This window comes from Anastrepha obliqua, chromosome 1 (genome assembly GCF_027943255.1).
Source record: "Anastrepha obliqua isolate idAnaObli1 chromosome 1, idAnaObli1_1.0, whole genome shotgun sequence".
In the NCBI taxonomy this organism is placed as follows: domain Eukaryota; kingdom Metazoa; phylum Arthropoda; class Insecta; order Diptera; family Tephritidae; genus Anastrepha; species Anastrepha obliqua.
Window position 1 is genome coordinate 36,469,729 of NC_072892.1, and position 15,000 is coordinate 36,484,728.

Sequence of the window (15,000 nt, forward strand, 5' to 3'; positions counted from 1 at the left end):
ACAGCACAGGTAGCCTATATTATGGTCAACGGTTCTGTAAACTCCTAATGCCAGCTGGGTATCGCAACCTTCTTCGATAAAATATGGCATTGAGGCTTAAACTGTTACCGCACTTAGATTTACTGAAACTAGTACAGCTCTAGCAAAATGCAAACTTACCACATAAACGACCAAATACTGACTACTGCAATGCAAGCAACGAATCTCACCTAAAATAATATGCACAAAACCACAACGCCCGCGCACTAAAGGCGATAAAATGCAGTCGGTGTCAGTTGTCACAACGGAAGAGGCTACTGTCAGCTACTGTCAACAACCCGGCATACATACTATCGGTGTACGATTGCTTATTTTATGCTACTTATAGTTAAGTGCATTGCGGTTGCTGGTGCTTGAGTAACGGTTGCACGGCATAAGCTAGTCTAAATTAATGGTTGGTTGCTTGCTTGAGTGATTGTAGCCAGGTCAATCAAATAAACGTTTTTTTTTTTTTTTGTCAATTCAATTGTTCTTAAGCTGTCTAACGAAGCAGTAAAATTGTGGGGCGAAATGGGCTAGAACAATGAAAAGCATTGCAGTTGGATTTAATGGGTCAATTTATTCTATTACAACACTGGCAATTTTCTGTATTGAATGTTTTGCTCGGTTCTTAAGAAGTTGCCTCATCACAGCTTGAGCTATTACTGTAAGCCAGCAAAGTAGCAATTGCAATACAATTTAAATGAATAAATAATGAATTTTCAAACAGAGTTATAGTCCAGTCAAAAGAAGATTTAAGTAAGTAATTTTAGGAGTATGCGAGTTTATGGTTTTATTATGTAAAACCCATCACTGTGAACTTAAGTTAGAGTTTTCGGGGTCGGGGGTTGTGTCCCACGGCCGCCATCTTAGAAATAAGGGTGCAACTGGTTTTTTGCGTTTATCTCGTTAATTCCGAAAGTTACGAGCATTTCGTAAGATACTTTTTTGTAGACAATAATATTATCTACAACTTTCATTCAAAACTTTTTATTGTACAATAAAATTAATAATAAAAAAGTTATAAACAAAATGACGCGAAAAATTAAGGGATGAATTGTTTTAAAGCTTAATAACTTTTTTTTATTGATGATGATTTTTATTGATTTTATGGAAAATATACATCAGAGCTTTTTTATAGAGCATTCTTTTATGAACATTTTTGTCTATAAGTTTTTTCCGCTATCTTTATTTAGTCTTATGATTTTGAGCTGCTAAGCGGAGCAACCAATACATAAGCGAAGCCTATAAGCGTATACGAATATCATATACATTGCATTTATCTACTTTTCTTAGTGATGTTATTATGTATTATTGTATTGTTAATTTTGTACGCAATTATATTCATATTTTATATTATATAAATTATTGAGACTCCTTTCCGCACTACCTAAGAGGTAGAGTCTGCAGCGCGTTTTTTTTTATGTGGTCTCCTCTGTAGGCCTAATCCAGTAATTTTTTATTTATTATTCAATATTTTTTTTTTTTTTTGGATGGCCCAGGTTCTGGATCGTCCATGTCAATGTCAATGTCAGGTCCTACCTGTATGTCGATGGGTGATAAGTCAAGGTCGTCATGTTCAATGACTTTGATAAAGTTTCATAGCCAGTATTGCGGAAACATATGATTGTTTCTCGCGATGATAAATTCTAAATTGAAATATCGTTACCATATTTCTGAAGCAAACGTTCTTTTATGGTCCGGTTTTCTGGAATATAATCTGTTTCAATTTTTTTCATTAATTCGGATAATTTAAACTGGCATTCGTCAGTATTACTATGTAAATATGAATAAATATACTCCATTGCGATGCCAATTTTATCGCCTTGATCACTGACTTTTCTTTCATCGTGCAACTTGACCCTCCACAAACGTTTGCTGCAATTCGTATGGTACTTTGCACCAATAGCAACCAAGTGTGGAATGTCTTTGATACGATTCAATATATCAATAGAAGTGAGGTCGGTACGTTGTGAAAGCAAATTAATAAGTGACGTTTTGAAAGTCGGCTTAGATACGACTGATATGCGATTCCTACGTTGACACCTTGAGAAACTGTACAAAACTAACGCCAGCTACACGTATTAATATTTATGTTATTTATTCTAAGAAATAAAAAAATGATTATAGCCGAAGGCCATAGTAGCCAGTGCTTTAGCTCTTTAAGTGGAATAGTTATTTATAATTGTTGCTCTTTTAATAAATAAATAAAAAAAATAAATAAAAAAATGATTCACAACTGTTACATTTTTCTTTATTTGCATTACTGCTTGCTACTAGTGTTGTTGTTGCATTGACACCAAACCGGTTTGAGAGAAAGAAAGTACATACATGCCAATAAAGTTATGCAAAAAAAATATTTGATTCGTTAAAACATGCAAAAAAAAAAATGTGTTGAAATAGAAAGTATTACATTTTGTTACAGTTTTCCTCTTCAGTGTATATATATAAAGGTATATAATTAGCGCCTATATCTTTTGTTAGATATTTGGCCAAGCCTCTCCTCCTATTTATGGTGTGCGCCTTAAAGACGTTCCACAAATGAAGGGACCGCCTCTGAACGGCAGATGGTTTTTATGAGAAGCTTTTTTATGGCAGAAATACACTTGGAGGTTTGCCATTGCCTGCCAAGGGGCGACCGCTATTAGAAAACCCGTTTCCTATCGGTTTATGTTTCACAGTGAGTTTCGAATTTGGTGACCACGGGGACTCATCATGATGGAGCACAAAAGGTCGAACAAGTTATGTTCGGAGAATTGGAAAGAGTGCTTGCAATAGTGGGAGTAATCTTAGCATTCTTGTGTAAAGTTAAAAAGGGATTATTGTAAAGGTCGATAATAAAATTTTGCTCATAACTTAATTTGTTTGTATTTTATTGATATATTCCCGTAAGTTAAGGCTATTTGCAAATATTAAATTCAAACCCAACCCCGTTCTCTCTTGCATCACATTGTGGAAGTCCAAAATTTCAGCAAAGTTTTGATACCTCATCTCACTTAATTGGGATCATCTAAATCAATTGGCGTCACCTGTTTTGTCAGATTGGCTCCAGTTTTCGAAATAACGTTATCTGAAAACTTCCCTTGAGCCCGTAGAATTTAAGAAATCTTGTCACGCAGTAACCTCAGACGCAGCCACCGTAGCCGAATGGCTTGGTGCGTAACTACCATTCGGAGAATGTAGGTTCGAATTTTCGTGAAGCATCAAAATTAAGAAAAACTTGTTTCTAAAGTGATCGCCCCTCGGCAGGCAATGGCAAACCTCCGAATGTATTTCTGCCATGAAAAAGCTGCTCATAAAAATATCTGCCGTTCGGAGTCGGCTTGAAACTGTAGGTCCCTCCATTTGTGGAACAACATCAAAACGCACACCACAAATAGGAGGAGGAGCTCGGCCAAACACCCAAAAAAGGTGTACGCGCCAATTATATATATATAGATACAGTGCACTCGCGTTAACTCGAACTAATTAAAACAGGCGCTGTTCGATTTATCGAATTTGTTCGACTTATCAATTGAGTGTGCTATGTTAAAAAACAGTCATCGATATCGATTTTTCGATCGATTGTTGAAAATGGAAGCCAGTAGAAAATTTCTGTAGTATAGTTTCGTTATACGAATTACATTTTGGTCCATTGGCTGGATCAATGGTGTCGCATTCGGCGGCATAAACATAGTTAAAATTAAACCATCCTCGGACTTTAATTCGATTTCGTTGGGATGTGATGGGGCATTATCAATTAGAAGAAGAGCCTTCTCAGGTAGTCCCTCATCTTTCAAATATTTTCTTACCTAAATATTAAAGTCATTTAACTTGGTTAAAAAATTGTTTTAATGAATCTAGATTTTACCTGCGGCACGAACGAATTATGAAACCAGTGTTTGAAAATCGCCGAAGTCATCCAGGCTGATTTGGAATTTTTGTACTCCACCGGACAGTTAAAATTTTTGAAAACACGAGGATTTCTTGCTTTGTCAATAACGAGAAGTTTAAGCTTATGGTTGCCGGTAGCGTTAGTGCAAGCCATAAATTGTCTTGTCTTTCTTTTTTATAAGACTTATGGTGGACTTGGCTACCCCATATTCCTTCGCTAGAGAAGTAACACTACATCCACGTTTAATTTTGTTAAGGACTTCAGCCCTCTCTTTTAATGTTAAACACTTCAACCTTTTACGATCCATTACTCACGTGCACTGATACACTACAAATGACAAATTTAAAGCAATTTGGTCAATGGAAGATGTTGTTCCCAGAAAACTAACGGGATATTAACGCCGAAATATTCATATGGACAATACACTAGTATACATATAATTTATATACATATACTATTACATATGTATCTATGTACAAAATGTATATGTTTGAAAAGAATGTGTGTACAAATAAATTTGCTTTTTTGTTCGAGTTATAGCGCTTTTTTATTGTTCGAGTTACAAAGAAGTCAATAGGGGAAAATATGTGTTCGAGTTAGCACGTCGTTCGACTTAGCGGCTATTCGAGTTACCGCGAGTGCACTGTATATATATAATTTCAAAAATTTGGAAGTTACTCAATAATTAATTAATATTCAATTCAATTTGCTAAAAAAAATTTAAAAAAAAATATTAATAATATATAATAAAAAGATCATTGAAATATATTGCGATTATTTTGCATCATATACAATGTTACATATACATATATATATATAAATGTAGAGCAGAGGAAAAGTTACTCTGTATTAAATTTCAAATGAAATCAGTTAATTAACATTTGAGATATCGCCGGATAACCAAATGCAAACTGATAATTCGGGAAGATATGCGAGTGTGTATAAAAAAGGAACCAAATGCAGGAATGGTTGAAGTATCATATGCAACCATTTTGAACATATCATCTTCCATAATCAACGTGACATGTCTAAAGTCAGAGCAGGATGACTGCCGAGAATGCTAAACGTCTTCAAAAGCTACAGCGTGTCGAGAGCTTTAGTGTGTTTTTGAATCTGTGTAGCGTTAATTGGGATAAATTACTAAACCGAATAGTTACTAGGGACGAAATTTCAGTTTATCTCTCTAAACTTGCGTGAAAAAGACGCCACAATGGTATAAAAATAGTGCAGCACCGACTAAGGCGATAAAGGCATTACAATCGACATGAAATATGATGGCTACAGGTTTCCCTATAAACCAGATTTCACCACTTCAGATTATTGTTTATTTATTGCAATAAATAAAAATAGAGGTCTGAGAATTGAAATGTAGTGACGATATTGAATTGGCTATTTGTGTTTATTTTGAATGAACTCAGATGCCTAACAGGCTAGGTTGGGTTAGGTTTGGCAGCCGCATCGCACATAGAGACAACGATGCTACTTAGACTACGGAATGGGTCCGTTGTGAGCCGCGGAGCTTGGGCTACATTTCCCTCTCCATATTGAACCATCCTGAGCTTTTGACAAAGCGTAAAAGGTTGTTGATACCTAAAGTGTATAGATTATCTATACTCGTTAAGAAGTAGGATTTTAAAAATCGGTTTCTGCTTCTGGCTGGAGCCGGGCATGTGCAAAAAAGGTGTTGAATTGTTTCCAATTCCTCCTCATTTCTGCAGCTACGACAGAAATCATGCGTGTAAACGCCTAATCTCTTTGCATGATTTCCTATGAGACAATGTCCTGTGAGGGCCCCTACTAAGGTCCTGATTTGAATTCTATTCAGTTTTATAATACTCTTGGACAGACGTAAATTTAGCCTTGGCCATGTTTGCCTAGCAATTCCACAGGTGTTAACGCTAATCCATCTTTGATTTGCAGACCTGATTAATGCGTCCATAAAATTACTTATGTCTGGCAAACAGGTACCTTCTCTTGCAAGTTGGTCTGCCCTACAGTTCCCTGGTATATCTCTGTGGCCTGGAACTCAGCATAAGATTATACGATATTGTTTGGCCATCTCATTTAACCATCATCACTCTAACAGGCTAAAAAAAAAATAATTTCATATTAAATTTCAAACCCTTTCCTCGTCATTATATGAAATTGTTGACCTCCTACCTTTAGTTATAAACATTTGACAAGTCCTGGCCTTCAACTCATTCGAGTTGAAATTTTATGTTTATTTTTTTTATTTATGAAACATTGTTTTTTTTAAGCGGATGCATTCCAGTCTAGAAAAAGTTTCTCAAAAAGAACAAGACAACTGTCATTTGGATGCGGGATAAGACAATTAGAAATTTGTAAATTACTACGACGAGTATTAAAGAGACACCCAAAATAAGTTGATTTTGAAAATATTGAAGACTTTTAAATGTATTTTTAGTATTTAAAAAAAATTATTTTACTAAAACTTTCTTGCTCTAACAAGGGGGTGAATTATAAATATCAAGCACGCCTTAAATTTTCAAATACAAATGCTTACTGCTAAATTTTCAAACATACCATATATGCTACATTTTTAATAAAATATATTGAAAGAACTAGTAAATTTATGGAAAGTTAATTTTAGTCTACTCGCACCCTTCACCACATGAATTACCACCACATACAATGTACAGATATACATATTTAGCAATATTTAGCAGACATATGGCAATTACACCACTACAGCAATAAATAAATGTAAATATTATCAAAAAATTAACAAATGTTCAAAATAATTGATTTGCTTTCAAATACTCACTTGCCGCCTGCATTATTAGAAATCCAATCACGAAGAAATTCATTTTTCGCCAGCGTCAAATAATTCCAAAATCGAACGATATCCAAATTCAATCAATAAAATCCAAATGCAAAATGATATTCAAAACACTAATAAAAATAAAGTGTGTCACTCTTTACTGTTTCAATATTTCAAATAATTGAATAAACAATTTTCTTATTTTTATTGATTTTTTTTATTTCTTTCCTCTCAAATTTTTTTATTTTTGTTTTTACTTTTTAACACACAGTGAGTATGCAAATTTTTTACATGCCAAACTGAAAGCATAAAAACCATCAAAAATTACATACTGCACGCACTTTCAAAAACGAGGAGCATACTTATGTATGTATGTAGATATGTCTGTAAACTAAATGCATGCATTGAGAAATTATACACATAAATGTCACCGCCGAAATTCGGATATGTATAAAACCGCATAAAACGAAAAAGCGCTTGCAGAACACATGGAAGAGTATTCGACGCATTTGTGGGAGCAATGCATTTTTTTTTGTTTTTGTATAATCGCGGGGTGTGAACGCAAGCGCGGCTGGTAGCGCAATGTCTCAATTTAAATAATTTTTTTTTTTGTAACTTTATGAGCACGTTTCGGTAGACTGTTGCAGTGGTTGATACATGTTTATTTTTCATTTTGCATTTTAAACAATTTTTCTGTTATATAAAAGAATTGACTAAATTTTAAATACCCGCACTATCAAATAGCGAACAACTTAAAAATAAAAAAACCCGGATTCCCATATTTTCCTGTTAAAAACACACACACCCGATTTAGCAGAAAAAAACTCAATGCAACGAATGTTAAATGGAATGATTTTGTGCTGTTGGCTGGTAGTCACTATAATCAATTCACTTCGCCTGTGTATCATTTCAATATTTTCCAACCTGTTATCGCGGCTGTTGGCTGGTTGTCAAAACCAAAACAAAACAAACAAAACATGAACCACTTATGTATACCTGTGTGCGTTAATATGTGAAAACGATTACAATAAAAAGTAGTTTGTAATCAAATTTACCAAAAAACAAAACCAAACATGTTTATAGTAAAACCTAAAAAGCAACAACAAAAATCACTCTCTCTTTCCGTATGCAAAGTAAAAGCAGTTTGAAAGGAAACAACAACTTAAAAGGTTCGAATAGTCACAACAACATCGAGTGACCGAATAGTAGCCGATAACTAACGATCGGCGGCAATGAGAAAAAATGAAATATCGAAATATTCGTATGAGAAAAAAAGAGAAAATTATGAATGTCAATCGATTAGTAATTTATATACCTTACTTGGCACAATCGATGAAAGAAAGAAGATTTTGTCTATTTCATAGTGCATAAATTTTCTAAGTTTCTTAAGGAAGTATTGAAAGGAAATTTTACCCGGAAATCTCAACAATGGCTTAGGATATGGCAAGAAAGTAGCCAACGTTAGGTTTTATGGCTGACGTCAAGGAGCACACTTAGACAAATGAATAAAGAAACCATCCATTGTCGCGTTACTGAAAGCACAATATGGGAGAGGAAAGATAGAAGCAGTTGGAAAGGATGAAGGGCTGCGCTCAAACACCGTGATTAGTTGGATTTATGATAGAAAATGCAGATAAATCCGTTCCTCAACTGCCAAGTATCCAAACCTGATAGCTCATCCGGCATGTGTGGTGAGAGCCATGTTTTTTTGAATTTTGGCCTTGCATTAAGTGGGCAATTGAGTAGTAAAGCTCTCTCTCATTGGAAAAAAATATACTTTTTAAATACCTCAACATGCCCTTTTTTCTGCGCCATAAACTTGGACGATGACAGCAACCACTGAGAAGAAAGAAAGATTATGTGTAAGTTTTTTAGACCTTTCCAGGTTTGCAACGGTAAATATCACAAATGACAGTGCACGTCCTATATGAGCTTCGCAGTGACATAGACAAAGTTTGTGTCATACCAATGAGGTCAAACGCTTCAGCTCTAAAAGTACTCGATGCGGTACTTGCTGGTCGTAGCAGTGAAAGAGGAAAATCTGCTTTCCATAATAAGGATTAAGGGGAAAAGCGCTTGGGTTCACAGGGTGCGACCAACTGATGTTGGTTTGCAGGAGGAAAAAATTAGTGACGGTAGTGATTGTTAAACTCGGTCAAAAACGCTTAATCAGTTAACGTTCCTATCAAGAAGAGAGAAGCTAAGGAGTAGATACTGAGTTAAATCCACCTCATCTTGCTTGAGTCTCACTGCATGGATTCCACATGGAGTGACTTTGTTAATTCTGCAAGCTCCCTCAATGACCTCCAATTCAGTCGTGGCAAGAAGAGCTTTTCATCACTGCAAGCCACAGTTTTCGATTCGCTAAGCTGATTCCGAGAGAAAATACCAGTATGCTTTATCTAGCCAGCTTCATCCAAACACTTTGTAATCAAATGCAAATCAGGATAATAGCAAATGATTTCACTTCATATTTCTACCAGGATCTCACTGGTAGAGAGGAAAGTTACCGCGTGTAGCTTATTTTATTGGAAATACGAGTACTCTACATAATTGCTGCATAGACGTAGTAGACATGTAAATATATGGGTACTCCCAGTCCCTGAAAGGTCAATAACATACAGAAGAATCCGCTGCTTGTTCATTTTATTTGATTTCAAAAAAGGTACTGATATGTAAACCAACTCCAGTATAAAACACTTTTTGAGTTTAGAAAATCACTTGCGGCATGAAAGGTATAACCTGACAGTAATTCATACAAAAGCCATAGAAAAATAATAATGACTGTCAAACAGCTGTAATAACAAAACAAAACCGGACAACCGAACTCATAAACGCTGTTGATGCATCTAAGCTCATATGTGTTTTTTGTTGTCGATATTTACTATCACTATTTTTTGCCTTGTCATAGTGTTGTCAATGCATTACCGTTATTGTGACTAATGTTGTTGCCCCCATACTTGTATGCGCTCTCGTGTTTCACAGTTGCATTGTTGTAAATGAGAAAACACAAAATATTGGGTAGCTGCGACACCTGCTGCTTGCTGCAATTCTGTTTGCCTGCTATAACGCGTTTATACGTTTATCGATGTGCAGGGGTTTGACCACTTCCATGTGTTAGTGTTTGTTTTTTTTTACAAATGCACATCCGTTATAAGTAGTATATAACCCGGCGTTCAAATATTTTTGCTGCCATTTTTAATCAGTTTATGGCGGGGTATATAAATTTATACTACGAACTTCAGCTGGTCGAATTTCAAGGGAATTTGCAGTTCGGGCAAGGATCCAGAGTAAGTATGCCATTAAAGTCTGTGTAGAGCAAAGGGATTCCTAATGATTGTGGATATACATCACAGCTGTAAGCAAATCTATCACAGCTTGTTTTCTCAAAATGCTTGTACATGGCATGGTAAATATAATTATAATGTCTTAATGAGAATATCAAACATTTCAGTATCAGAGGTGTTGAGAGGAACTGCAGAAGGCAAGAGCTCAGGGTCAACAAAATTTTTTGCGCAAATCGAAATATCGATTATCGGGTCGATATATTATATTTAAAGGCAGATTTATATTCCCTTCAAAATTTTCTAGCTAGATTCAAAGGCTTTGAGTTCACATTTTAATATTCAAATAAATTAACAATTTTGATAAATGTTTGTTTATCAGATGGTAAAGAAAATGAAAAGAGTCAAAGGACACTTTAAAGTGAGGATCAATGTATTATCTTGATTATTACAGCGTATTCTATTCGCAACGGCCCTAAGTGAATAACCCATTGTCTCTTGCCAATTTGCTTCCTAACTAATCCGTAACATTCGATAAATACAAATTGCTCAACTTTTACTCAAACTTAGGGCAATCAGTTGAGTCTGTCAGAATAGAGAGATTAGGTTTATAAGGAATAATCTAGCTTTATTCATTAAGTTGGTGAACAGCATGGCATTTGAGGAAATCTAAATTCATATAGCGTATTCGACCCTTGCCAAATGCATCGGTATGAGCGCCAAATATGTATGTATATATAATTTTGAGGTGGGGTTTTTCTCGGATGCAAAGTGGTTACAATTTTTGCTCACTTAGAAGAATCGGTATGGGTAGATAGTAACTCATAAGAAGTACTAAATGGAGGTTGCAAACCTTTTTTAATCGCTGTCTACGCAAAATCATGCATCTGGCCTAAAACCAAATAAAATTTCTAGGTTCAAATAAATCAAATTATAATAATTTTTTTAAGACCACCTAGGAATCACGGGAAAAATATATATCGCACCCTAAATACAAAAGGGTCACAACTCAAAATTTTCCACACTCGAGCTTGACTTGTTTACAGTAGCACAGAAAACAAACTATGTGACATATCACGCTGAAATTTCCCATGTAAGCTTATAACAGTCCTAACAAAAAACAAAAAATTTATTTTTGCCATATGTCATCCGCGGACCGTTTTATTGATAACGTCTCGTTCATATTTGAGCAGGAGTACATTTTGAGTTGTGACCCTTTTGTATTTAGGGTGCGATATATAAATGTATGTATATGTATGTATATATTCATCTGTCGTGCGTTTTTATCTTAACGACAGATCGGTTGTAATAAAAACAGTGGACCTTCACATTTCAGACAATGTTTTACTCAGGTTGAGTTGCCCGAGTACGGAATAGCTATTGTTCTTCCTACCTAAATTATCAATATTTTTCCAAACCACCCTGCTATGTCCAAAATATGGATGCTGAATGGTGCAAGAAAGTAAATCAAAACTTTCTTCTGCTTTGACTGATTTTGTCAGAATTCAAAGCTTGTAGTTACTCTTATTTACGTCGTAAAGAAAACTGCGGTTCGAACTGAATTTCTGAGTTTCTGCGTTATTGCGTCAAACATAAGATTCGATTACAACGAGGTGGATTAATACTGATGAAAATATCTTCGGATTACAGATAAAAATAGCCACTAGATGGTGATGTTCAAACGAAGTTTCAAACTAATCTTAGTTTTCTAAATTCACTAGAAGAGCACTACTTCGGAACTAGTGGGTTTTCCTACATAGTTATTTCTTGTGATTTCTGTTAAGTTTCTTGCAATAAGTAACTAAAGGGGTATACATATTCAGGAAATTGCAACATACACGTATTTGAGATGTGAAACCAGCTGTTTAAAGTAATATACAACAGACATTTCCAAAAAAAGTTTTACATTCAGAGCGCTTCGCTTGCTCACATTATGGTGCGTATAGTCGTCCATCTGAGTATTGGGCTGATTTATCACTACACTGTAGAAGATAGTGTGATCGAGACCCCAAAGTAAGCAATAATTCTCCCGAGACTCTGGAGATCTGAGGTCACGTATCACAAAATCGCTGTTTAGTTTGATTTGCATGCGGGAGGCATCCCATGAATCCACTTTTAGCTCTAGATGGAATCAATGTTACATTTAAAGGTGAGCGCTGTAGGAAGATTATTCGCAACTTTTTCATTGCCACAACAATACCGGTCGTGTAAGTGCTAAATGCTTGTAATAATAAAGTAGCACTTTAATGAACGAACTTACGGATCGAATGATCTCAGGAAATAGGTCTGAAATGATTTGGCCGCCGGGATCAAGTGATTTGAGTATTTTGGAATAAAATATATTTGCTTTTGTTTGGAAGTGTGGGTATTAGATTAGATTAGATTTGTGGGGGGTTGGACAAGTCCAAGCACTCAGTCAGTAGACCATTGTACTACACCCGGATAGAAATCGGAAGAAAGAATAGAGATAGAAAAGATAAAAGGTGGATGGTAAAAACGGATATATTAGTTTGAGGTCACTCTTCCACAAATCTCTTGGATTCATTGATGAATTTTAAGAGATCCGGAAGAGGAAGAGTATGAAGTTTGTCCATACTGAGTGTATCGCAACCCAATATCCTAAGTCTGATTCTGGAAAATGCAGGACAGCTACAGAGAAAATGCTCTCCAGTGTCGTCATTCTCAAGACAGGATAGGCATATCGGGCTGTCCACGACCCCCATAGTAGCCATATGCTGACCACAGACGTTGTGCCCTGTGATTACACCCACCAGTACTCTCAGGTCCTTCCTGCTGAGTTTTAGGGGGAAGGTCGCTGTTTTCCTGTTTGGTTCTTTCACAAAGCACTTTGCTACTCTGCACGAGTGCTCCCCATTTATCTGATCGAACTTGTTACATGAAAAAACGAAATTCACACACCCTCTGTTGTATTGGAAGCTGCTAAAAGCACTCCCAGTGCGTTACAGTTATGGTTCTTTTCCGTTACCGTTAAAATATAAACGGCTTTAGTTAAATTGGTCGGTTACAAAACTTCTAATAAAGTGCAAGTCCCTATCGGAAGATTTATAATTTTTGTAAATGGTTGAAATAAATATTTCCATCACTCAAAATCATTTTTTTATTTTGTAAAAAATTTATTCAAAAGCGAAATTGGATAATTAATTTTGCGGCACTTTGTATATATGTATCTCTTGACTTTTTGTTAACCAACTCATGCAACTTTAATAGGTTTTTTCTTTGCGATCAAGAAATTCTAATCTATCATAGAAAAATTGTGTATTTTATTAAACTTTTATTAAGATGCTTACTCAAGCTACGGCAATAAATGATTAATTTATTAAATAAAGGGTGGTTAAATTTCAAGGGCCGATGTTGAATGTGAACCACACCTAAACGTCAACGACACCGTTGGACTTCTCTCTTTGAGAGTATTTGGAAGAAAAGGTGTACGTCGATAAGCCAGCAATAATTCAAGAGCTAAAGTATGAGATAATTCGGCACATTACCGGCATGAACCCCAATTATCGAAAATTTGGACCATCGGATGGAGGTGTGCCGCCGAGGCCGCGGCGGGCATTTGGCCAATATTTTGTTTCATACGTAATTGAGCCATACCAATATTATCATAATAAAGAGAAATTATAACAATTTCTTAAAAAAATTGTATTTTATTCAAAATCAATACCGGCCCTTAAAAATTAACCACCCTTTAGGTAAAGGGTTTGCATTTGGTGGTCTTTGGAGATGTGCCGCCGAGGCCGCGGCGGCCATTTGGCCAATATTTTATTTTATATATAATTGAGCCAAACCAATATTATCATAAAGGGAAATGACAATGATTTCGTAAAAAAATTGTATTTTATTCAAAATGAAAACCGGCCTTTACAATTTAACCACTCCTTATTTCGAGAAAAACAGCAGTTTAGTGCCTTACAGAAAAGAAGTACTAAGTCGACTTAAGTTGGTTTGTCAATAATGCATAGACGTACAAATATCATAAAAGTTGCAAGTTATTAAAGTCATTTCATATTATTATTTTTTTGTTTTTTTCTTTTGTGGTTTGTATGAAGAAGCACACAATCGTTGCAAAATACCTGCAAATCTCAGCACTTTTTAACTTCACTTTTATTTTTCAACTTTGAGCATCACAAATCTTAATTTCCCGCCAATATAATGCCAAACTAATAATAGATCTATATAAACTGGTATAAGTTACGTTTTTTATGTTTACAACTTTTCTTATTCAAAATTGCGTAAAATAAAAATTTAATTAGCCTATAACGCAATAATCATAGAAAGAGAATACAAGTACGCATACAACTTTATAACTCAATTATTTTATAAAATTTTTGGCCAACTTTGTACCTGAAGTACATATAACTATGAACTATCAAATATCATACAACAAATTACACGTACCGCAGCCGAGTAATTCAACAAGGAAAGCAAAGCATACGTTTGAAGAAAAAAAACTACGTACGAACTCAATGTTGCACTAACAGGCGCGCAGAAAATTGTTGAGAGAGTTAGATAGCCATTAAATTAAACAATGTCATAAAGTCAGACTCTCGCCAGCCAGTCATCCAACCCGAGTGGTAACCAAAGCGCTAGAGAAATTCAGGCATGTGCCGTGTACCATGTGCCACCATTCGTGTGCACTGCACACGTTCCACTTCGTTCCGGGTGTGAAGCTATAATTCGCATTACAAAGTATTAATAAAATTAACTAACCTCGAAAAAAATTAGTATGGCAAACGAAAAAAGAAAAGAAGCAAAAGAGAAGCAACGGAAAGGGGTTTGTAATAAGAAAGATTATGACTAATAAATGTTTCATAGCTCGAATACGGAAGTAGTTTTGTTTGTTGTAATTGAAAGAAAAAATTGAATAAGGCAATGTATGGTGTTTAGCAAAAATACAATGCATTCATTGAAAAAATATTTCCAAATGTAAGTAAGAAATGTATACCGGAGTTTATGTTTTCTAAGAGTATTTTCTTTCCAACGAAAAATCTATCGCCAAGCGATACTTTAGCTGAAGTGAA

The 15,000-nt window shown here is 35.2% G+C and overlaps 1 protein-coding gene across 2 annotated transcripts in view; it reads right to left on the reverse strand.

Annotated features, from left to right (window-relative positions):
- The window catches only part of LOC129235870 (uncharacterized), a 99,058-nt gene extending 92,270 nt beyond the window's left edge, over positions 1-6,788 (reverse strand). For both annotated transcript variants that reach the window (XM_054869928.1, XM_054869927.1), the window contains exon 1: positions 6,678-6,788. In XM_054869928.1, coding sequence (XP_054725903.1) covers positions 6,678-6,720 — 43 coding nt within the window. In that variant the 5' untranslated portion in view covers positions 6,721-6,788. The remainder of the gene's footprint in view (positions 1-6,677) is intronic.
- Positions 6,789-15,000: the final 8,212 nt, after the last annotated feature.